This window comes from Passer domesticus, unplaced genomic scaffold, assembly GCF_036417665.1.
Source record: "Passer domesticus isolate bPasDom1 unplaced genomic scaffold, bPasDom1.hap1 HAP1_SCAFFOLD_93, whole genome shotgun sequence".
Lineage (NCBI taxonomy): Eukaryota > Metazoa > Chordata > Aves > Passeriformes > Passeridae > Passer > Passer domesticus.
Genome location: NW_026990188.1, coordinates 172,258 through 196,939, shown reverse-complemented (window position 1 = coordinate 196,939; position 24,682 = coordinate 172,258). Strand labels below are relative to the sequence as shown.

General features: G+C 48.2%; 1 protein-coding gene and 1 long non-coding RNA gene across 3 annotated transcripts in view; one reads left to right on the top strand and one right to left on the bottom strand.

Annotated features, from left to right (window-relative positions):
* LOC135293239 (TOG array regulator of axonemal microtubules protein 2-like) overlaps window positions 1-17,260 on the top strand; it is an 84,315-nt gene extending 67,055 nt beyond the window's left edge. Inside the window, exons 16-30 of the mRNA XM_064407237.1 lie at window positions 832-920; window positions 1,869-2,016; window positions 3,111-3,272; window positions 3,999-4,131; window positions 5,775-5,880; window positions 6,615-6,850; window positions 7,861-8,013; window positions 9,155-9,272; window positions 9,721-9,765; window positions 10,235-10,338; window positions 11,719-11,923; window positions 13,095-13,311; window positions 14,395-14,481; window positions 15,773-16,321; window positions 16,801-17,260. Coding sequence (XP_064263307.1) covers window positions 832-920; window positions 1,869-2,016; window positions 3,111-3,272; window positions 3,999-4,131; window positions 5,775-5,880; window positions 6,615-6,850; window positions 7,861-8,013; window positions 9,155-9,272; window positions 9,721-9,765; window positions 10,235-10,338; window positions 11,719-11,923; window positions 13,095-13,311; window positions 14,395-14,481; window positions 15,773-16,008 — 2,039 coding nt within the window. The 3' untranslated portion in view covers window positions 16,009-16,321; window positions 16,801-17,260. The remainder of the gene's footprint in view (window positions 1-831; window positions 921-1,868; window positions 2,017-3,110; window positions 3,273-3,998; window positions 4,132-5,774; window positions 5,881-6,614; window positions 6,851-7,860; window positions 8,014-9,154; window positions 9,273-9,720; window positions 9,766-10,234; window positions 10,339-11,718; window positions 11,924-13,094; window positions 13,312-14,394; window positions 14,482-15,772; window positions 16,322-16,800) is intronic.
* Window positions 17,261-21,088: 3,828 nt separating this feature from the next.
* Window positions 21,089-23,444, bottom strand: LOC135293246 (uncharacterized). Of its 2 annotated transcripts, XR_010355345.1 has the most exons (4): window positions 23,070-23,444; window positions 22,647-22,735; window positions 22,037-22,123; window positions 21,089-21,176 (listed from the first exon to the last, which is right to left on the bottom strand). It is a non-coding gene; the product is annotated as an uncharacterized LOC135293246 (long non-coding RNA). The 2 variants fall into 2 exon arrangements; XR_010355344.1 differs by having other exon boundaries at window positions 22,037-22,735.
* Window positions 23,445-24,682: the final 1,238 nt, after the last annotated feature.

The window sequence follows — 24,682 nt, the reverse complement described above, 5'->3', positions numbered from 1 at the left end:
ACAGGTGGAATTGTGCCAGACAAAATGCAGTCTCTGACACATCCAGGTCATCCACTGCTTTCAAGTTGTAAGGCTCAATGACACTGTTGTTGTTCCTTTGGCATCTCTGGTTGTGTAATGATAGGAGAGATGAGACTTGGAGAACTAATTCTGCTGATGCAGAAAAAGGGATCAGATCACCTGGTCCCTTTGCTCAGGGTTTGTTCTGCCACATCCTGAATATGGCACCCTTGGAATAACTCCTTGTGTATATGCAACTGCAATGCTTACTGCAGCTAGGGAGTGGTAGTCCTCAGTAAGTAAATGACATTTTTTATGGATTAATTCTGGACTATAAATCACTTCTGTCATTCATCCTTTCTGGTCTTTCTTTTGTTATTGACCCAATCATTTAGCAGGGTGATAGAATCCAGTTTTAAGACAGGTATACCTCTTATAGTGCTTGACTGCTACATGATTTTATCCTCTGTGAAACCATGTGAAGAATTAGTTCTCCTAGTTCTACCAGCTCTGTTGGGGAGTGTTTCAGAATGACCGGCCATCAGCTATTTCTATTAAGGACATTTTGAATTGTCAATATCAGCCAAGATCAAATTTATTTTGAGATAGGTCATGTTTATTTGGGTTTGGATGTCTCTGCTGAAAAGAAAGCAGAGAATAAACCCCTGGAATGAGGAAGGAGAGCAAAAGTGGAACTTTTGGATGAGCACTTTGTCCCCTGCAAATACAGGATTGCAGAATACTGGGCACATCTAATGAGGAAAGCAAAGCTTCTTTTGCCTCCAACACGTGGTGCCAGAGATTTACAGGAACCTTTGCTTTCATTCCCAGGCCTCCCACTGAGTCAGGCCAAGGAGACAGATCATCCCAGCAGTCCTGGTCTTAGGAGTGACAAAGAGCGGAGGGACAGCTTTGGAAAGGTAAGGGATAAGAACAGGGATGAGCAGACTTCCTTTCCAGTGGCTGTTTAGTGCTTGGCCCAAAATGCCACTGAAAATCATAATCTTCCACTCCTTGGGGGATGGGGATTCTCTTGGGAATGTATTTGACAGCTACAGAGCAATTGCTTGGCTATTTCCAGTAGTGCCAAGGTGACTGGTTTGGAGATGGTGCTAAGTCATGCCAGAAGCATTCTTTATGTGCAAAGGCTGGTTTAGAGAAGTTCTGAATGGCAGATCATGCTAGACATCAGTGAATGTGGGAGAAGTGCATCCTTGGATGCAGAGAAGCAAAGACTCTAATGTTGAGTGTAAGCAAGGCTGCAAACTAAAATGGGAGAGTTTGCTTTTTCCTGGTTACCTTTGTGGCTGTATCTCACAGCCCTCTCATTCTCAAGTTTTCTGCTCATTAACATCAGCGTTTGTGCAACTTGTTTTCACAAGACTCCTTTTGGTCTGCTGGCCTCAGAGACCAAGTCCTTCAGAGCTGAGTCCTTCAGAAGCCAGGAAGTGAGAAACAGCTGCAATTCCTGGCCATGAGTGTTAAGCAACAGCCATTCCCCCTCCTTGCTGGGTATTGCACATGGTTTTCGTTCTTCTGCCATGGCCTGTAGGAACTGCACTGCCTGCTCACTGTCATGTGAGCTCTTCATCTGTCTTGGAGCACTCCTATGACTTTCATGCTTCAAGCAGGGCTTCCTGACATAGGTTGCAGTTGCAGCAGTGTGAGGTTGTGGCAGTGAAGTGTTCCACCTCACTGTGTGTAATTGCCAAGGCGAGCATGGGAGACATTCCTCTGAAACTATTGGAATGGATATGGAGCTGCATGGAAGACTGTGGCACTCTGTGCACTCTGTGCTCCTGATGAGGTGTTGTGTCTGCTTGGTGTGTCTCTGCTTACAGTCTGTGATGTGTTTCCATTGCACCTAGACCCACGCTGAATTGTGCAGGTTGGCTAAAGAGAACTTAGAGCAGAAGAAAATGGAGATTTTGTTGGAAGAGATGAAGAGGAGACAAAATGGAAAATCCTTGCAGCTTCCTCCAGAGACATTTGAGCCTGGGGATGCAGCTGAAGCAAGTAAGTGGTGGCTACACTTGTAGTGGTCCTTTTTGACCACTTGCTTGCCCTTTGCACAATGTTGCAATCAGACTGGGGGGGCTGTTCTGCTTGCATCTGAGTAAGAAGCTTGCATTAGGATTTAATTCTGTTTCCCAAAGAAAAAGACAGAGACATGAAGTGTCTTGCCCATGGCCTCATTGAGTCAGTAACAGAATATTAGCTTCCCACCTCCACTTGTAAAGTCTTTCAGAGTAGAAAATTCTGTCTTGCAAAGTACACTGGGGCTTCAGACTCTCTCCTGGAGAGCAGCCTCCAGGGAAGGTGAGGCCAAAAGGATGCTTTTCAACCAGGCTGCAACCTGGAAGGAACAAAATTCCATTCCTTCTGATGAAAACACCAGAGATCCTTCTCCTGCCGCTCCCTGCTGAGGAGCTGGCACTGTAGAGCTGTGCTGAAGCCCCAGGCAGTGCTTGTGTTTTCGTCCCAGGAGCAAGCAGCATTCCCAACTGAATCCTGGCTGAGGGGCTCAGCCTGCAGGGCCGTGAGCGCTGCCCGAGGGCGGCAGCGGGGCCCTCAGGGGCAGCACTCAGCCCGAGGGCATCACACCAGGCTATCTGCACTTTGGTAACTTCCCTGCCTGCCTCTGGAACAGGAGAACAAAAGCAAAGCAATACTGGGTTTTCCTTGTTTCTTAGGAGAAGCGTCACTGCAGTTTACTTTTAAACTAGAAGAGGGCAGATTTACATTAGATATTAAGGAGATTTTTTTTTTTTAAATGAAGGGGATGAAAAGCTGGCAGGATTTGCCAAGGGAAGCTGTTGTTGGTCTATCCTTGAAGGTGTTCAAGGCCAGTTTACGTAGGGCTCTGAGAAACCTGATCTAGACAATGTCCCTGCTCACAGGGGTTGGACTAGATGGTGGTTAAAGGTGCCTTCCAGCCCAAACTCCTCTGGGATTCTGTGATCACTGTCCCATGTTAGTGTGCCATTGTTATACTTGAAGTTCTTTGGGACAACAAAGAATGTTACCCAGCTCTAGCAACTTCTCTGGCCTTTTCCATCATCACCCCGTCCAGCACTCTCCACTTACAAGCTCCTCTTTGGTCCCTGCAGGCTTCAGCCTACCACCTATCAATGGCACAGCTCCCAGTGTCCAGAGAAAAGACCCTGGTAGCGCCATGAAGAAAATGGTTGTGAGAAAGCAGGACAAGGTGCCCTTACAGCCCAGTACGCCCACCCTCCATGGAGATGGCAGCTTCCCATGCAGCTCCTCAGGTAAGCCTGCTCCGTGGCAGCATTTTCCTGCAGGGGTTTGTCCTTGCAAAAGGAGCACGAACTGCCTCCTGCCTCAGCCAGCACAGATGGGATCTTGGGTTCATAGTGTGTCCTGAGAATGAACAGCAAATCTACTTTGGAGTTACTCCAGCTTGGTAGTCTAGAATATTTGAAGTCAATGGAAACAGAGGCACTGTCAGGTGTGAAGGGTCAGGTGTGGCTGTTCCCTGGTTGTTGCTCCCTGGGGACTGAGCTGGGCCCAGCAGGGCTGGGTTCTTCAGGCTTGGCTTGGTGCTGTCACGAGGCAGCTGCAGGTCTCTCCTCAGGGACTTGCCGAGAGCCCCTGTCCTCAGGACTGTGGGAAATCAGGGTGCTGAGACAAGAGGGGCACCTGAGGGGTTCCCTCCTGGGCTGGCCAGTCCTGCTGTTGGCACTGCCTGGCAGGGAGTGGGAGCTCTGCGGCCTCAGGAACCTGCCGCTGGCTGTGGCACCTGTGGCACTTGGAGCTGGGGCTGTGGGGCAATTGTCAGGTTTAGCCTGGAGCTGTGCCCTGCTGGGGAGGCTGAGAGAAAGCAGGGAGCCCCAGGATCCAGAGAGCAGGGAAGTCTGTGCCCCAGTGGCAGTGTGTGCCACAGGGAACCCTGGCTGGGAGATGGGCTGCAGGCCGCTCCATGGCGGGTGCCTTGCCCGGGCCTGCAGCGCCCATGGCCGACCCTGTCCTTGCAGTGACCTCGCAGACAGCCACTGGTGCCCTGCGCCGAGAGGAGCCACTCCGTGGGCACAGGCAGAAGGACAGAGCCTTTTCAGACCCACAGCAGGCCTTGCAGGAGGCACTGTCCTTGCTGGGCAGCGACGACTGGTAAGAAAGGCCCCATCACTCTGTGTCCCTCTTGGCGTTAAGGTCGGTCAGAAGAGAGTCTTGCTGGTGATTCTGAGCCCCGAGAGCCCAGAGGGCCAAAGGGCACTGCTGAAACCACTGTGGAGCTGTGAGAGGATAAAGAGTGGAGAGCAGCCTTTTCTTGGCCTTGCTCTGCAGCACTGCTCCAACTGCAGCAGGTCCATGCTGTTTCCTGGCTTTGGCTGCTGCTCCATGGAGCTGCAAAGGAAATGCTGAGGGAAGAGAGAAAGCTGTGGGACGAGATGCTTTGCTGGCTGAAGGCAGAAGCAGGATGGCAGCAGTTTTGAGTGTAGAGATTTGGGTGCCTTGGGCCACTGGCCCAGTGGGACTGAGTAAGATTCCTCTCTGCTCCCACTGCTGACAGCAATGGCAGGGACTCCTGCATGCGAGTCCCAGAAGCTGCTCCAGGCAGCTCCTCTTTTTGAGAAATGGACTGAGTTATGCCTTCAAGTCCCTCTTCCTGCCAGTACTCCTGAAGGGCTCATGGCAGAAGAGAAAGAAAGAGAAATAAAATCCTCTGGGAATCTTGCACTTTTGCAATTCAACTTTTCCTTCTCAAGGAGTCATACGGGCTTGAGATGTTTTGTCAATACTCACAATGTGTCCCAAAACTCTACACAGACAGAAGGAGGCCCAGAGGTGATACCCTTCCAAATGTTAGGTGATATTGGTTGTCTTTTTGATGTCTGGGTTAGCATCCACTCACTGGTGGATGCTTCATTCTCACAGGGATAAGCATGAAAAATTAGCCACGTTGCATCTCCTTGTGCAGTCTCCTTTGCTTTGCCCTTTCTCTTCTGCTTTCTCTTCCCCATTTCTCTTTGATGCCCTGGGAGGTGTAGAGAGCTTCTGCAGGTGTGGGGGTCCTGATGACACTCAGGGGTGCCCATGGGATCAGTTGCCAGCCCTGGCTGCAGCCCTGATGCCTCACACACCTTCCTGTAGCTGAGGGCCTGCACAAAGCAAGTGCTGAGAGATGGAGTTGTTTGCCCCTTTTCAATAACACTTTGCTGTTGTGGGCGTTGTTTTAGGTCGGAGTGTTCTGGGAAAAGCCAGAGTTTTAACAGTTCTTGCCCAGGGGTGGAATCTTAATCTTCTGGGACATCCTGCTGCTTTTTTGGGGAATGTGTGAGGTGGAGTGGGTGACACACAGGCCTCGACTGTGGAGTAGAAACTCAGCTCCAGAGTGCCAGTGCAGACTCTCAGTGCTGAACTGCCTGCTGGGGCTGCCAAAGAAGGAAAATGTCCCAGTAACAGCCCAATGGGACTGTGTCTCAGGGACAGGTACAGGGAGGTGACAAGAACCAGCAGCATGGCCTGCCCTCACAGCTTCTAGGAAGCAGTGATGACAGAGGGACTTCATAGCAGAGATTTTCAGAAAGGTCACAAATGAAGACTCTGAAAGCCCTCTCTTTGCCTCTTGGATTTGTGTACGCTTTTGACAGCCACAGCATCCTGTGGCAATGTGTTCCACGATTTCATTAAGTACTCCTTGAAAAGCACCTGCCATGCTTTGACTGAGCTGCCAGCCTGGTGATTTCAGAGGGTGCTGCCAAGTGCTTGGGTAGAGAGAAAAATCAATCTTTTTTGTACTTGCCTTTCAGGGAACGGAAGAAGAAAGGACTCTTGAACATCACACTGCTGGCTGAGTCCCATTCACAAGTCCTGCTCTGTCGACTTCGTGAGATTTGCTTGGCAGTTACCAGAGAGGTGAGAACATTGCTCTGAATTGTCCCCCATACTTGATATACAGCTTGTAGAGTAGAATATGTGCTTGTTCATCTCCATGTGTGCTCAGGGACTGCCTTCATTTCTGGTTTTAGACCTTCTATTTCTAGTGTCTGTCAGCTATCTGTAGGATCTGTGTGTACATGTAGCTGTATTTACTGGCAGGATGGGTATCTGACACTTGTCTGTGAGTGAGGTACCATTATAATGCAAGGCAGAAAAGAGACACTAATGACATGATATACCCGAGTCCCAATCTCTGCTCAAGCTGTAATTGAAGACTGCAAATGAGTCTGTAGACCTGAGCCTGTGTTTTCTGTTTTCTGCCTGGGTGCTTCAACTACAGGTGTTGCTTTTTTGAACAGGAGCATCTGACTGTTTTATCTTTATGACTTGTGCCTTTATGGTTTGAAAGCAGCCCTTCCTTTATTTTGCTTCTATGTTTTTCAAATAAAAGGGCCTAAAATCAAAGCAGTAGACATTATAGAAGGGTTAAGTGGAACACTTTAGTGAAGCCTATTTTTCATGCCTGCAGTAAGCAGGTGTGTGGCCAGAAAGTGGTGCCAGAGTAAGTGCCTTTCTGTGCTTGGGCTCTTCTGCTCCTACTGTGCTTTTATACACAGTGGGATGTGTTGTGATTTTTTGGGAGTTTTGTCTAAGGAAACTGGTTTTCCTGTCAAGGTGATGCTTATGTTTCCCCCTCATGACTTCCCCAGGTGACCAACCTCCGGTCCAACGTGTCCTGCTCTGCAATTGTCACTCTGGGAGAGCTCTTTGCGATCATGGGGAAGGACATGGACTCCGAGGTGGATCAGATTACTGCAGTCCTTCTCCACATGTTGCGGAACTCCCCAGAGTTTATTCAGAAGGCAGCCTGTCAGAGCCTGGGCATGATGATAGAGAACGTGACTCCTACACGAGCAATGACTGCTCTCATGGACAATGGAGTCAAGTAGGTTCTTCTTCTTTCTGTGATACTCTTGACCTTCTAGTGTGTGGGTGAGGGAAGGGATGACAGAGAGAACAGGAATGGTGGAAGGGAAGGGCCCTGTATCCTGCATCTTCTGTGGACTCAGTGACTTGATTCTCTGATCAACCTCATTTCTCCTTTCTGAGAAATAAGGAGAGTATTTGCTGGGGCATGGAGCACATCAGGGAGAATGTGCTGGGTGTGGCACAGCCCGCACAGCAGGGCTCCTGCCAAGAGGAGTCTTGTGTGACTGTCCTGGCCTTAGAGCTCTGCTTTCTATTCAAACTGATGTTTCATGTTAGCCCTGAGACGATGAAGCACTTTCCAGGCACCCTCACTGGCTGAGTGCCATGGGACAGCTGAAGAAAATGCTGCCTTAAGTGTTGGTGCTGGGCCTGATAGTTCCCAAGAGACAGTCTCTAGAATAGGACAAGCTGGCTAAACTGACTGCCACCCTTTCCTCAGCTTTGGAATAGGGTAAAACACTCGGACGTGTCCCTTGCCAAGCTTTACAAAAGAAACAGGCTGCATTGCTGGGTGTTCCACAACTTCACAGCCCACGGCGTGTTTTCTCTGCATTTGTGTTTTCTCAGGGGTCTGCAGATTTGGGGATGAATGGGTGGAAAGAGCCTCATCCTGCTGCAACTCTGGGTGGTGGGTGCCCTCTGATGGGTCAGCACGAATTGTCCTTAATTTCTAAATAATTCATATGTAATCTATTACTTTAATCTTTCTCCGAGTAAACTTCGGGAAAGAAATTGAGCATCCTATAGTGCAGGGAGACTGAATGCTTCCGTTTTCCATGCAGACAGCCCTTCTGTACAATGCTAACTTTGTGTTTATCTGAGGACAGAACCTTCTACAGGTGTCTGCAGCTGCAGGGAGAAGCCAGGCTCCTTCCCCCAGCAAGGACAAGGAGCAGGCTGTGGCCAAGGCCTGTGCTGCTGCTGCTCCTTCTCCCTGTGTCCCAGGGTTTGCTCTCTCCTTCCCAGGAGCCGCTACGTCCCGGCGCGGAAGTGTACGGCCGAACTCCTCCTGTCCTTGATGGAGAAAATGGGAGTCACGAAGCTTGCAGGCACACCCAGGGCTGAGAGGCTGGCACAGGTGGCAGGGACACTCGCTCAGGACAGTCACAAGGACACGAGGTAATGATCTTCTTTCACCTCCTAAAACAGGAAAACCATTTTGTGTTTGGCTTTAAGCTAAAACCAGAAAGAGTGGAAACTCAAGGCAATAATAAGTGACCTCACAGTGTGGCTAAGGGGCATAGAATCATGGAATATGCAGAGTTGGAGGGGAGCCATGTAGATCATCCAGTCCAGCTCCCGGCCATGTGCAGGACGGCCCAAGAGTCACTCCATGTGCCTGAGAGCATTGTCCAAACGCTTCTTGAGCTCTGTCAGGCTTGGTGCTGTGACCACTGCTCTGGGTTGTCTGGGGAAATGACTGTACTGGGTAACCTGAGGTTGGCAGCAAGGAGCATTGCCAACTTCCTGTGACTTGAAAGATTCTTTACTGAGATCACAAGAGCTCTGATTAGCCAGTCCAACAGTTTTGTTTAGCCTTAGGCGCACAAGAGAAAGCCAAGAGTAGGCTAATGTTCATCACTGAAGGATCCCAAACATCTGTTTCTCATTAACTTAAGACTTCCCTAGAAATATTTTAGAGGTCTTTAGCCAATGTATTCAGTCTTTCTAAACCTCTTCTGCAGATTTCTAGAGTGCTATTATCTGTGGCTCAGTGACCTCCAAATTTCTTCTTGAAGAAAATTGTGGTTTCCTAGTGGCAAAATCACCCCAAGCCACCAAAATCCCCTTCCTTTGATGATGAAATTCCCATTAATAGCTGCCAAGAACACCAGAGCAACTAGCTGCCCATGTGTATACAGATAGTATAGAATAATCAAAAGCAAGGATGAGGTGTTTTCTCCTGGCTTCCCTGCCAGTTAAAGAAACGAAAATGGATGTGCAAGGGCAGCAGAAGACTGCTAATAGGCTCTGACAACAAAGCAGATGTGTTTGCCTTGGGGTCCTTTGATCCCACAGAAGCACACCCCAAGTTTCAGAGAGAAATGGTATTTTTCTGTTGCCCCACATTCTCCTCTTGCCTCTTGTGTTCAGCTGACAGCACTGTGCAGTGTCAAGTGAGGTAAATCTCCCTCTTTGCTGAGTGTAGGTAACACCTTCTCATGCAAACCTTGCACCCAATGAGTTTAAGGCATCAGCCTCTTCTGTTAAGACTCTTCCTTTCTTCACTTTTCTTTGGTTTCCTTCCTTCCTTCCTTAGGCATTATGGACAGGAGATGGTGAAGATGTTGCTTAGTAATCAAAAATTTAAAAAGCTTTTGGAACAATCTCTTTCCACGCATGACCTGGAAGATATCCTGAAGAGAATTAAGAAGAAAGTAAGTGCTTGGCAGGAGAAATGTCTCCTTTGTGCAAGTATTGCCACTGTTAATAGGAGATCCAACACACCCAATGTGTCTGTATCTCATTCCTCTTTTGCTGAATCATTTTATTCCTGAAAATGAGCTGTTAATCCTCAGCCTGTTCTTCTGCAGACCACACGGGAACTGTATTATTAGGGGAAAAGTGGGGTTTTGAATACTTTGAATATGGGTCACAAAGAGGAAAGGGAGAGAGGAGAAAATGGGTTTACATTCACGTGTAAGCCCCCACAGCACTCTCCCTACCCTGCCCTCAGTAAAGAAATTAAATGACAATAGTGCTTCTGAACTTAACAGAGTCTTTGCAAAAGAGACTCTAAGTCTCTTAGTAGTACCAAGAAAATTTCCAAATATACAAAAGATGTCCAAGTCAATCTAGTTACTACAATTATTGTCTGTCTTTTAGGAATACTGCCCTGCTGTCAAGCCCTGTGGAGCTGGAAGAAACTTGGTAAATTCAGCAGCATCCAGTGGAAAATCATTTCTTTGATTGGGAGGGATTTTATTCTTTTTATCTACATTACAGAAGGGAGTGTTTCTTTATGCAGGGGCAGGGAGAATAAGTGTTGAACCAAATCAACTTCCAACACAATGGGCCCACCCCCAAAGAGTCCAATTTTTTCTGCTGCTTCCTTTAAGACTACTCATTGCCTACCAGTTTGCATAATTCCCATTTATGGTCAAAACTAATAAATTTGGGATTTTAGACAGCAGCTCAGTATGGTAGCACCCATAACCTGCCTTGGGCTACCAAAAACAAAGAGTTGGCATCACTGAATCTCTGGTCTGTTTATTTCTGTAAGTTAGGAAATGTTTCCCTAGGCCTTGGTAGCAGTGATCCTGGTTCTAACTGGTGTTTTAAAGAGGGAATTTCCTAGCTCTATTCTAAAGATTGATGGGGTTTCTCTGTGTCTCTGTAGGGGATGGAAAACAACAAGGCTGAACTCCCACCTGTGCAGGAGCCGGTGAAGAAGAGGAATGATGGCTCCCAGAAGCCCCAGGCCACATCGCCTCCTAGCAAACGGTACTGAGCACTTTTGCCAGATGTGACAAAGCCCATGACAAGCTTCACATGCCTCTTCCTCAGGCACATCTTTCTGATGGAGATGACCAGTGCCAAAGATTGTTTCCTTTCCCTACAAATGCTCTAGGATAAAAAATATCTATTTCTGCATTGTGTTGAACACAGTTTCTCTGGAGGGCTTTCCACAAATACTGGGCGACAAAAAGTCACCCATTGCTTGCAGTTCAGATGTTCCAGTGCAATGGCAAGGGCAGGGCTGTGGAGGCTAGGAGAGGGCCAAGTCTCTGCTGCCTGACTTGAGACAAGTAAATTCAACCAGGGGTTTTTTTTCATCCAAGTGGAGTCCTTTTTAGATGGGTGTTTTAATGAGAAGTCCCAGTCTAGAGGCAGGATGCCATTCCTCAAACAAGCAGTTCCCTTCCATGAGGTTTGGTCTAGCTGATTGTTGGTTCTCTTACCCTCAAACAGCAGTACCAAGTTTGAGTAGTAAGGAGCAAGACAATTCCTAAGCCATTTTGGTTAACAGGTGTCTCAAGGTAGACTTTTTGTCTTGCGATTCCTGTCCTTCCTACAGTTTGCTTGATGGACAGCGTGTTTGGTTTATTTCCCCCTGTGCTGCAATCAGCATTTAAGACAGGAATTTGGTCCTTGCTGTCTCTTCATGCCAGTGGCAGAGCTACTTGTACTGTTTTCCTCTGACAACAGAGGGGATTTATTTAGCTCTGTCATGCTCAGCGGTGGCAAGAAAGTGACCACATGCCTCAGTAGCATAGCTAGCATCTTCCCATTCTCATGGAAGAGGCAGGTTGATCCAAGAGGATTATTCCCAGTGGGTTTGTTACGCTGTGCATCTAGTTTCTAGGGAAGCAAATGAAATGTGAGTGTAGTTCTGGGAGATGTCTGACTTCTGTTTTTCTCTCTGTTACTGCTTTTCTGGATCATTTAGCTATGCCCCTGTTCATCTGTTCAGATGCATCTGAGCTACTTTTGCAGATTGTCATGCCTGGTTGTAGAGACACTTCTCCAGAGTGATGAGTTTCCTTATTATAAGACACACACGTCCCGTATGAGGAGGCATTTAAACTTGGAAGCAGTGTCTCTCTTTCCCCACAAAGCAACGTGGCCTGTGTGTCTTAGAAGCCATCTGAAGATAGATCAGATGCATCTCATCCTTGGTTTTCCTGCGTGAGCACTTGGAGAATGTGACTTGCAGATTGTTTCCCATAATGATTGTCATGAGGTCCACGTTGTTCTTCACTTCAGAGCCTCATGATTTTCTAGCTTGAAACCACATCATTAGGAAAGCTCCCCAAGTTGTTTGGCTCACAATTAATTGAAGGGATTATCAGAAACAGATCCTAATTTGATTTTCTTTTCCAGGGCAAAGTCTGCCACTGGTGGACGCCGCCTACACCGTGCAAGAGCCCAGGTCACATTACCTGCATCTGTGGAAGAAAGGGAGCTGCTCCAGAAGCTTTACCATCTCCTGGAAGCCAAGGCGTTCCAGACACGGATGGAAGGAGTGGCACTCCTCCTAGACCTGTCCAAAACCAGACCCCAGCTGATCTCCACTAACATTGTCCAAGTATGTAGGATATCTTCATTGCTCCTTTCATTTAGCTCCTTTCCCAAGCCTGCAGAAGTAAATTCAATTCAGTGTGTCTTGGCACTATATCCTGGCTGTTTGGGACAGACTGGCCCTTCTTATCCAGACAAATTAATTGAGCTCCAGGCTTCAGGACAAGTTATTTCAGTCCAGCTGTATTTGTCTGGCAGGTGCCTATTGCTGCTGTTCATCAGATGATGGCAGAATTTTCTGCTGGTGTAACCTCTGCTGTCTCCTACTCCCAGTTGGGTTAAGTGGAGGGAATTGAGCCATTGAAGACATGGCAATTATTCTCTAGAGAAAAAATGGGTTTGCATGGGGAAGAGAAGTATCAGGCTGGGTTGGTTTAAACAAAATGTTTTTAAAATGATACTTCTGTGAACTCCATCTTGTCTTGCACAGGTAAAACTCATTTCCATCCTCGTCCCTATTCCTCTTGGTAAAGATGGTGCTCACCCTTCTTGGGGGGCCTTTTTTTCTCTTTGGAAAGGAAGAAAACAAATAAGGACAGATCCATCCCTTCTCCTCCCTGTAGCTGCTTTTCCCCTTTTTCCAGAAAAGTGTGCCTGATAATGTGGCTGTCAAGGGACTGAACCTGCTGGAATGAGAGCTGTACAGCACATTATATTTCACAAGTCCACCTGTTAGTCAGAGCAATGGTCTGGATCCTGGAAGAGTTGATCTGAGCCCTGCCCTTCTCCAGACACAGGTTCTGAGACAGAGAAAATAAAACTTAGATCTCCTCCAGCCATAGTTTAGGCAAAATCATAGCTGCCCTCAATACTTGAGGCAACTGTATAAAAAAATGGGCATTGTAAACATCTGCTTCCATACTTGTAAAGCAAAGGTAGTCTTTTGAATTAATAAATGGAATTGATTTAATGATTTATAGGTGGAGAGAAACACCATAGGAACTTTTCTGTCCCCACACAAACCTCTTAAAAACAGATGAAAATCTTTCAAGCAGCATGAGGTTGTGCAACCATTCCAGTGAGTGGCCCACAGGAAAACAGTGAAAATGTGCAAGCAAGGGCTGACCTGAGAGAAAGGATCACTTTCATCTTTTAGATTCCTGAGTGCTCATTTCTACATCGCCTCTTCAAAAAAGGTCATTTTAATCAAGCTTTCATGTTGTTTGTTCTCTTCACAGATTTTTGATTATTTTGGCCTGAGAATCTGTGACACACATAAGAAAGTGAAGCAGAAGGCGCTGGAGGCGCTGGCAGAAATCATAGGACTGCTGCAGGATGCCATGAACCCATTGATGATCCGTTTGGTTGAAGGCATAACAAAGAACCTAAACTCAAAGGATCCCGGGGTTCATGCTGCAGCTATGACGGCTCTGGACCAATCTGTTGTGCATTTAGGTAAGGCTGAGCCCTGGCATGGACTCTCCTCACCTGTGTCTCTGTCTCTCCGACACAAGAGAACGCTGAGTGCCTTGGTAGCTGTTGCTGTCTGTGGAATGCTCCAGCTGACACCCACCAGAAGCTGTGCAGGTGCAGTCCTTATGCACCATCCCCAACTGGCTGGAATGTGCAGCAGCATTTCACAACAGTCCCAGGAGCCCTTGGCTCTGTGCTGCTGGTCTGAAGAGCAAGTCCTGGACTAGAGCTTTGCTGCAATTCAGAGGCAAAGGGGTTTTGGAGTTTGCTTGGGCCCCATCTGACTTGCCAAATGAACAGCTTTGCTGTAGGCATGAAGGGACACCGGCCCATCAGAGCTTCTGCACAGCAGCCACCTGGAAGGCTCTACATTATAGGCAGTAGCTGCCTGTTTTCCACCTTTCTTCTTTGTCTTCTTTTTTCAAAGGGGACCATAGGATTAATCAAGTTCATTTATTTATAACACACGGGTCAAAATCCATCTGTCAATGATGCCTTGTTCCACACGTTGTTTTGCATGGGACAAGAAGGAAATGGCAAATACCTACAGAGGCAAGGGCAGCTGTAAATTTTTCTGCCACACAGAATGATGTCAGGTCTGAAAATGCCACACTGGGGGAATATGCCTGAACAATGGAGTGTTGAAGAGGCAGGTCTTCAAGGGGAGTTTCCACTTTCTCCACCTCAGCTGCTCTGTGAAGTCATGGACTGCCTGACTCAGTGCCTTTCTGTGTCCCAAGTATGGGCTTCTTCCTTTTGGCTCTGCGATGCAGAACCTTTTCACTGCTTCCATGTGACTGAACTCTTGAGGACCCTGATGTGAAATGTTTTAACATAGCTCCTGGTGGAGCAGACAACTTTGGATTTACAAATGTGAAAGGAGAGCTTTTCTTTTGGCATTTTAAACACTGACAAGTAGGCTGGAAGGAAAGAAGAAAAGGATTCAAAAATCAGCAGAAATGGACTTTATTGTATAAAATGGGGTTGCCCCTGCTTTTTCCCTCGCCACTGTCCTCTCTCCTATGCCCTCAGAAGAGTGAACAGAAACATGTGTTTCACTTGTAGATGAAGTATCACTGATGAAAGAGCTCTGCCACCAATGGAGACGACTGAGTGGCCAAGCTCTGCTGGATGTCACAGAGCGTATCACAGGTACGGCCTCCCCTTCTAATCCAAGAGGTCTCCGAGGGAGTATTTACAGGGAATGCCAGTGAACAGACAGTAGAGTAGCTCCTCCACATCAGGAGGTACTGAGCTCTCACTGGGGCCCTTCTCAAGTCCCATAGTGGCCAGTGTCTTTAATTGCATTTAAACTCAAATGAAGTCCAGTTTTTCAATGGGTACCATAACCCTTTTCCTGCTTAGCCAAATTGGTTTTGGGTACTTTCAGGAGCTCTTTCAATGTTGATGACTGCTGGTGGATTAACAGCATAGAGGAAATGAAGTTTCTTCCACCACAGAATAGTAAATGGCTACTACATAACAGTTTGCCTGATCAGGAAACAAGACTGATCTCCTGAGCATTTCAGGTTTTGATCATTCAGCCAAATCTGCCAGGCAAGGAGCCTGTTGGTAGTCACTTTCTGTCTGTGTTTGATATAGTTCAGTTCAGAAAATGAGCAGAGAGCAGATTCCAGAGGCAATGTGAGAAAACCCTCGTGTTTTGGCTAAATTTCAGTCCCCTGTGTAGCCTTTTTCTCTCTCTATGCCCCTATTTCAGTGCACATTTTAAGAAGAAATGCTATTAACATTGGGAGGGGAAATGCCATTAAAATGTGGAGATGCTCAAGTGCCAGGGCAAATGCCAGGGCAATGGGTCTGGGTAATTCTCCAAGACACCCTGAGGTTTGAAACAGCTCTTTGCTGGAAGCCACAAAAGCATTCTGCCAAAGACACCAGGCTAGTCTCTGGTGGTTCTCATCCAGCTGTCAAGTAGCAGTCATCTCTGGTGGGCTGGAGTTTTGAAGTGTGTTCTAATATGCCCTTTGCTGTGGGCCACAGAGCAAAGGGGAGAGCCAGATTAGACTTTTGGCCCTTGACATCAAAGTTACAAAAATGGAATCATTGCTTTTATTAGAAATCTCTCGATTGTCTCTCTAGGGTGCAATTCCAAATCTTCTACGTGGGTTTAGACAACTTGTAAATGGAAATAGTAGGCAATTTGACGTTTCATTCATTGTTCATGCAGAAAGAAATTGTGCAATAATTTAGTAAAGGTACAAAGTCTGCCACAGGTACAAGGCTCTGGTTGGAGATATTAGTCCCGAGGGGTTGGTGGTTGTGTTTCAAGGATGATCAGCGGCTTTGCCCATTTCTGGGTCGTGGGGCTGTGTGTGCTGTTTCACTGATCTTGGCCCAAGAGGCTTCCAAGAGGCAAGAGCAGAGGTAGATCCCTGTTTGCATGGAGGCTGGTGGGTAAGCAGCTGTGTCTCTCTCCCGGCAGTGCTTGTGGAATGGGCTCATGCCAGGAGCCCTGAAGCGGTCGAGCGCTACGCCCTGCCCGTGCTCTGGTCCTGCCTGGAGAACAAGGCGCTGCCTGTGCGAAGCGCCAACGTCTGCGCTGTGGTCACCAAGCTGGCCTGTGCCCTCTGCGAGGCACTGGGCAGCCAGATCATTAAGTTTGCTGACAGCACACCTCCACACGTGCAGGAAAACCTCAACAGCCTTCTGGGCTGGTGAAGGTTTGATGTTCTCCAGAAAGTGGACAAAGTTCTGAGCTGGACACCACCGGACGTGACTTTTCAGCTGTGCCAGAAATGACAAAATACTAAGGAAGGGTGTGCATCTGCCCCTGCTCTGTTATCAGCATTGCCCTTCCTAATCATGACATGGGAGGCCTCAAGCAGACTGATGACAAGGTAAAGATGAAGTATGGATCAGCCTCAAGTGAACCCTGACAGAGGAAAAGGTGAAGACAAAGCATGGATCAGCCTGAAGCAACTGCAGACTGAGGACAAGGTGAAGACCAAGCATGGATCTGCCTCACACAGAGGTGAGGTGGGAGCTGGGCCGCTCTCTGTTGGGGGGAAGGGTCTTGTGGCAGCCCAGAGAAGCTGTGCACATTGGCAGGGAACACTGGCTTGAATTACACAATGGCTGTGCACATTGTGCCCTGCACGTGCCCTGCAATGAGCTGTGCTGCTGGCAGTGCCCCGTGGAGCTGTAGGGCTGCTCAGCTGTGGGGCAGGGAGAGCAGCAGCAGGGTGCATGTGCAGCTGAGTCATTGCTGGAGAGCACAGGGCTCTGGGCTCCCTGCTGTCCCAGGGCAGCCCAGAGGCCAGGCTGTTCCTGTGGCAGCTCTGTGGAAGTGGGGCAGGGTTTTCCTCTGGTCTGCTTCAAGTTGCAACCAGCAGGAGCAGGTTTCCCTGTGCAGCTGTTTAGAAGCTTCCAAGGAATCTGTCCCATGAAATACGGAGCTTCAGATGCTTTATGTTTGCATTCCAGGCTCTGTTAAACTTTGTGTCTCCACAGATACGACCAGCTACAGTCTTTCCAAGTTTTCTCTGGACATTTCCAATATTCCCTTACCAGGAAAGTCCTTGCCTGCAGTCCAGAAGTGCTCTTACCTCCAAGATCAGGAAGAAGCTACCGACTGTCCAAAGAATGTTTCAAGTTAGGATTTAGGCTTTAGGATTATCAAGAAGAGGATTCACCAAGAAGAGCATTCATCAAGAATAGGATTCATCAAGAAGAGGATTCATCCAGATTAGGATTCATCAAGAATAGGATTCATCCGCAATAGGAGTTAGGATTTTGGAATAGGTTTAGGCTTCATAGTTACGGATGTATCTGTGTTCTGATAGTTTTGAATAACTGTGTTTGATTGTATATTTAAATTTTGATGAGATATTTTAATTGTATATATTTTATTTTGATGATTTTAAAAAACTAAAAAATAAATAAAATTTAAATAAACCAAAAGAGGATTTGAGACCAGGATCTCCTAGCCTGGGGGTTATGGGAGTGCAGTGTCTCACCACATGCCTTACTTGCTGGGCCTCTCCTCTTCCTCTTTTGCCATGTTTTCTTTGTGTCACTTGTGCTGCTGTTTTTAACTTGTCATGACAACAGGGCCACACATTGACATGTTTGGGGGACAATGGATTCAAAAGAACCTGTCTAGTCAAAAGTTTTCTACCTAGATGAGTTCTGTGCTCACCTTCTGCTCACTGCTCTGCAAGTGTGGCTGCATTCCCAGCTGGCATCCACATGTTTGACATCAAGGTGTTCTGAGGTGCCACTGCCTCCACTAGCCTTTTGATGCCATGGCAGTGGGTTTAGATCACTGTTCTCTCCCTGCCCCTAACGTGTCTCACAGCCAGTGCTGATCTCCAGCCAAGTCCCCACAAAGCCATTCTGCAGCATGTCCAAACCTGCTTGTCTCAAGCCCCTCATTTCTGCTGCTGCTGCCCTTCCCTCCTACACTTCCCCAGCAGCCTTGCAGCCCAGATGCTGCTGCTGAGCTCTCGGGATGCTCTCTGCTCTCCAGCTCCCACACATCCATCATCTCAGCCTCACTGCCATTTAGGAAGTTCAGCAGAGCTCCCTGCCCTGCTGCTCTCTGCAAGGTCTCTGCCTGCCCAACTTGCTCCAGGGCCCCCATGCCATGGCCAGGAATGGGGGAGGAGGCAGCAGGGGCAGATGCACACCCATGCTTAGTATCCCATCATTTCTGGCCCAGCTAGAGAGCCAAATCAGGACCTGTTCAAAGTACACTGAAAGGGTCAGTTCCTGTATACATTGGGCCCTTTCTCTGCAAGGCTGAAATCAAGTGCTCAAGCCTTTGATTGGACATTCTGTCAACCAAAGCTGTTGTTCATCTCCCTCCTCCTGCACCCCACAGCAAACCCAAAACAACTGCACGTCCTGGCCCTGCTGCAAAGGCAATTGTGTGCCTGGGATCTGGGCTGCTGTCCCCATGGCCACCTGCCATCCCTTCCCTCTGGACAAAGCTTGAAGCACAGTGAGCTCTTCCTTGGTCAGCTGCTTCCCTGGGCCCACACCACAAGAAAAGTTCTCAGAGCTATGCCTCCAGCACATGAACCAAAAATCTACCACACAGGACTTAGCTTGGTCTCCTTACCTTACATCCTTTTTCCTCTGAACTCAACTCCTCTTTTTTTCTTCTGTCATCATCATTGCCGGTGCCATTTTTCCCATTCTCCTTCTCTCTGCTGCATGTGGGGCTCAGAGGAAGGAGAGCTAATCCAGATGGAGGCAAAGCTTTTGTGAGTACATGCATATAGGCAGCCTCTAAATATTGCAAACATCAACAGTCCAGTAACTCGGACTCTGCGTGCTCTTGGAGCTCCAGACTCCACCTCTGACCCGACCTCGAAACACTGGGGGCTGAATTTTGTTTCCTGTAGAAAAGGGCCACCGTTTGTAAGAAGGTGCATCCTCGCCTTGAGACACCCAGGGTGGAAAGAAGAGCTAGCCCCTGACGATGTCCTCATTGCTGTAGAAATGAAAGTGCCTGCAGACCAGGTCATGGAGCAGGATGCCCAGGGATCAGATGGTGGCTGGCTGGCCATGGCAGCAGCTGAAGAGGATCCACTCCAGTGGGCTGCACTCCTATGGGACTCCTATGGCGTTCCTATGGGACGCAGGTGCAGCTCATCAGGCGATGCTGCTCCCTCTCCCTGCCAGCCAGCTCCCGTTCCACAGCAGCCAGCCCTTGCCCCGCCGAAAAGCAACTTGGCTGCAGCCGGCTGAAGAAGTATTTTGCAGGGGAAATACTACTGCCTCAAAATTCCCCATTTTCAATTGCAAGTCATGTGCATTTGCAATTCACACAGGTGCCCAGGATGGGCTTAGGATCCACCAGTTATTCTTTAGGGCACTACAGCTGGATGTGCAGTTTCCTTTCTCACCGTGGGCAAGGAGGGAACTGAAGGCTTCATGAACTGCCTGAACTGTTGCCCTCCTACAATCTTCTGTAGAGAGGGCAAGCAGAAAAACAATTGAAAAAAATGTGCTTTTCTACCAGGCGTTCCTTGTGCTGCCAGCCATTCCAGCCACAAAATGTACTAGCACAGGCTTTCCTTTGCAATAGCTGGTAGCAAAGCATTCTCCAGATTTACCAAGTAGAGCATCTGTTCCAGTCTCTTGTGGCATGAAAGCTGTTTTGGGGAGTGGGTGTAAACCCCCCCCCAGTGTGTGGATGGAGAACATATTGCACTGTCTGTACATAACTGTTTTCTGCTGGGGAAGATCTTCAATATTAGAAGAAGACACTTTGATAGTGCTTTTACATTTTTAATATTTCCTAAAATCTTAATCACTGACTTTTTTGAGAGGTTTTGTTCCTTGTGAACAGGCAGAGCCAACAGCGTGCAGTGACAAACAATTTGTAAATATCCTGCTCCACCGAGCGTCTGCAATTGGATCTGCAGCACTGGGAAAGATGAAGAGGTTTTGCCGTAATCCCTTCTGCCTGTGACTGCAAACGGATCATGTCTTTCCCTGTCCTGGTTCAGGCGGCAGGGGAACAAACTGCCTCAAGGTACCAAAGGAAAGTTACTTGAAACATTTGGCTACAGCGCTGGATGATGTTCTGAGGAGAAAGGTGGATGATATATTGTCATAATGGGAATATCACAACTACACACACCCCTCAAAAAACGCAACAGGAGCACCAATCCATCTAGGCAATTTCAGGTTTTTCTTCTACATCTTTTGTCACTCGCACAATGGGGCACAAAATATTTTTTTATGATATACCACAACATTGTTATGTCTTTCATTGTTACATGCTAAAAGGTAGAACAGATGTTTGAAAACAATGAAAACACTGCCTCAGGGATTTCATACAGACAAAAAGGCAAAATTGAACAAACTTTGGTTTAATGATAAACACAGATCGTGTCTCAACAAAGACAAAATGTGAAAAGTTGAAGCATAGCAAACACCAAACCTCTTACATTTACTCATAAATCTAACACTACTAAACATCTTTAATAATGCTATTGTATGTTAACTAATAAACAGAGAGATTCCTATCACGTAAAATAATAGAAGAATAAACAATTCTAAAAACTTGAAAAACAATCTTATTTCTATCTAGTCCTCTCGATCCCTAACTCTTGCTAGCCTGGAGCAAATGCAGGGCTAATTTGGTCATTTCTTCTTGGGGAGAGGCTGTGCATCCTTGCGTGGGCGATGTCTTCTCCTGTGCTTGTTCCTCTCCTTGGTGGTTTCAAACTCCCTGGAAGACACGAAACAAACCATCCATTGTTAACTTCATACACACCGAGATCAAGTGTGTATGAAGTGCATACAAGTGTCGGGATCTCCATTTTTGAATGAATTTTTGTCTTTTCAGGCTGTGACACATTTGTAAATCGATCAGCACCATGAGTCTGATCTTTCTGGTTTCAATTCTTTGAAATGTCTTCCTCCTTTTGCTTCATCCTAGGTTTAATTGGATCAGCAGCATCAAAGCAAGCTTTGATGCATGTGTTCCTGCTTGTACGAACTGTGTCTTGTTGGGGCATGGCAAGGTTGCACTGGGAATGCTGGGTTTGAATGAAGCTGTTTGGGTTCCAAGTGGGCTGTAAGCTTGAGCAGGGCTGCCAGGGGCCATCCTGCAAGTGGCCTCAGCTTGCCCTGTGGTGCCTTTGGAAAGGGTCAGCGTGCTTTAGGCCAAAGGGGCAGCTGGGAGCAGAAGGAGGAGGAGCTTGCGCACCGTTGGCACTGCCCGCACGGAAAGGGGCCTCCCGCCGGCTGGGGCGGCTGGCGCGGTTGGCAGCAGGGACACTCCGCGCTGCCAGCCCGCTTGCGGCTTCTCTTCCCTGTCTCCCCAGTCTCCTTCCTGGGAGGGCTTTTCCTCCTCTTCCGTTTGCCCACTGTCTGGAAATCAAAGAATCCTTATCAGTGCTTCCGTCCTCTCAGAAAGCTGGAATTTACAGCATCCACCCCAAAAATCTATTGGCCTAAGCAAATTCTTCCAAACCCCGAAGAGCTGAGAAAACGGCTGGATATGGCAGTGGGCTGCGGCAGGCTGCCAACCATGGAGGTTGGAGGAAAACACTCCCCTTCACTACAGCTCTAAGGGGGGGGGATAAATATGTGGCTATCTCTAGTTCTACATGTCTGATTTCTACCTCTCTGCCTAACATCTATTTATCTCTGGTTTTCCTCCCCACATGTCTGGGCATGGCTTTTACATTCAATCACACTAGTGAAGACACATGATTACACATTTTCTCCGACCAAAAATAATCTCTCTCCATCTCTCTCTGTCTCTCTCTGTGAAGCAAATTGTTCTTTGCTGCTAAGGAAAGTATTAAAGGTGCCATAGCACCAGCAGCTCCTTTTTGGGGATACGGTGGGGTGCTACAAAAGATCTCTAAAATTTCGCAGCATCTCCATGAAGGCAGCCCAGATGGCTGATGTTAGCAAGCAGTGGGGAATGAAGGGTCTGATTGGAACCTGAGGGTGCCAGACTTTGAGAAAATGATTTGTAGAGAGTCAAAGCCCATTTTGACAGTGGTGCTGCTTTGTTGGGTCAAAGTTGTGCTCCAGAATTCCGTATTTTAGGGTAGCAGCACAACAAAAGTCAGGGCAGCACCTGCTGCGCCTCTCCCAGTGCGTGGGACCAAGGGAGCCTGGCAAAGCGGCGTCTGGCGTGGCTTGTCAGCAGGATTTGTGCCCTTCTGCCAGTTTCTTGACCCTGCTGGCATGTCTGGATTTTCTTCCCACTCACCTGAGTAAGAGTGCTGCTGGTAAGTTTCTGCTCTTTTTTCCAGCAGTAGTAATACTCCACACACTGTGCCATGGTCTTACTCGGGATCTGTTGTGAAGAGAAAAAGAAGGAATCTGAAACAGCCATCCTATAGGGTGCATTGGAGAACAATGATAATACAGAGTAAAGTAGGAATTAAAATGATGGAGAAAATTGAGGAGGGTGTAAAATGAAATCAATATGCAGGAGTCAGAGAGGCATTATGCAATGTAATAAACCGAGTATTGTGCTACGTGGCACCACGTGTAATGCACAGATCAACACCAAGTCCCTCTAGCAGAGTTCTTCTTTGCCCCGTTCACTACAGTTATCCCAGCACAAGGTGTTGTGGAAGCAGCAGCACACCTGGGAGACAAGTCTAACAGAACAGAGCTTTGTCTTCCAAAACAGCCTGGAGAGAAGGGTTGCAGAGGCAGGATCATCATTTTCACACAGGCCTTCCATGTCCTATTTTGTGACTACTTTAACAGTTTTGAGAAAAGAGGGACATAGGTGCAGTATTTGGTACCAGCAATAATCAACATGTCCCTTCTGATGATCTGCCAAGGTGAGGAATGTCCTGTGGCTTTACCTGCTTCTGGATGAGATGGAAATCCTTGCCATAGGTGTGGAAAGCCTTTTGGAAGGCCTCCTTCTCCTCAGGTGTCCATCTATCAGAGCCTGGCAAGAAAAAGCAGCAGCTGAATTGATCCCTCTAGCCACTTGAAGCAGATCCCACTGGCTGCTGAAAGCAAGCTGGCACCAGCCATCATTCACGTGTGTGCATGTCTGCTCCCCCAGAAGGTGATGAAGACGAGAGCAGGCATTCCCCAGGTCAAAAAGCATGGAAAATGAGTCAAGCTGAAGGAGTAGATGCTGGTGCTTTCCCTGCCCCCAGAGAAGGCGAGATCTTGTGCTAGTTTAAAGCACAACTAATTGAAGCAGAAATGCTTGACACGGCCATTAAGGGCACGGCAGCACGTGTCAGTGAAGGAAGAAGCTGGGCTTTGGTTACCTGCGTAATGATAATCAGCCAAGGGATGGTCTTGAGCTGTTGGAGGACCCCCTGAGAGCAACATCTCCAGAGCCTCCTGCAAGATGCAAAGGAAAAAGGCTTGAGCTGCCCCACAACACAAAAAAGGAGCCAAACCCCACCCATGCTGCTTTCAGCCGCTTTGCCTCTTCAGCTGAGGATTCGGGCCACTGGCTCTCATATGGGTCAAAGATTGTGCTTTGCTCCCAGTCCCTCATTTCTGCTGCCCAGCCCTTGGCTCCTGCTCCCCAAGGGTAGCATTTTCCTCTCCAACTCCATGATTTTGCTCCTCCCGCACCCAGAATTGCCTCAGCTGACTGAGGCTTCTGGGAATTGTCCCTCAAAATGTCTTAGAGAACACAGATCTCCAGGAGGTTTTCAAGGCAGCAGGCTGCAGGACCCTGCGCCGCTGCCTCCAGGAGAGATCTTGTCCCTGCTGGAGCCATTTGGGCTCAGCCCTGCCGCAGCTGGACGAGACACAGCAGGCAGCGAGTGCTCTGCTGCTTGTGAACTCCCTTCTTCAAGGAGCAGCCAGGAAAGGCTGTCCCGCTGCCCGGGCCTTATCAATTCCCTGCCCACTCTTGCCCGCGCCCAAACAGCCGCTTCCTACCGGAACGCTGCCGCGAGCATGGTGCAGGCAGTGCAGGGCGAGCTCCAGCTGAGCTGCTGCCCCGGGAAGGCCACGGGAGCTGGCCATGTCCAACAGTTCTCTGACTGCAAGCACAACAAAAACCCACCCAAAGTCAGCCTTGAGCCAACAAAGGGGAATGCTTGCCATACAAGGCAGAAGGAAAGCACAAGAGCTAAAGCCTGCAGCTTGGAGAGCACAAAAAGGAGAGCAAAGCAAGGGGCAGCTGAAGCAAGGGCCCACCTAGTGCTGCCTCTCCCTTCCATGCAGCTTTTGGCATAAGGAGTGGGGGCCAATGTTCCTTCTTCCACTGGCACATGCCCCTGACCCATTTGGAGAGCAGCACAGTTGCTCTTTTTCCTGCTCTGCTGCAGAAGCAGAGCATTCTCCTTGCCCCTACCACTTCCAGAAGGGAAGATGGGCATGACAAGGAGAGAAGCAGAGCCTGCCAAAAGCTGCCTTTTTATCCAAAAACCAGCATTTTACACACCCGACTATCTCAGGAGTGGAAAGAAAGCTTGACAGCTACCTCTGTCCGGTTTTTCCATGTCACAGTTGTCTTCCTCTAAGGGCTTCCAGACCAGGGTTGCAGGCTCTTCATCCTCACTTGGCGGCCCGGTCTGCACCTCAGGGAGCTCGGCCTGAAAGTCACTGCCAACATTGATGTGTCTAGAGGAAGAAGGAGTAGAATGAAAGAAAGGCAAGTGGTCAAGAGACAGCTCGCATGCAACCACGGCCTTGGACCAATCCCACCGTGACTCTGAAGGAGCAGTTGTCCTGCTCGCCATTCCTCAAGTTTGCTGTCCTTTAACCCTAGGCCAAAAACTCACGGCTCAGTGTGGGCTCTTGCTTTCCTTTTCATTGTGCCTCTCCTTTCCACCTGAAAGAGATCAAAACAACGCTCCAGATAAAACTCATTCTGCCAAGATGTGTCGGTAGCCTTGCTTCTCATCCTCACCACTGAAAA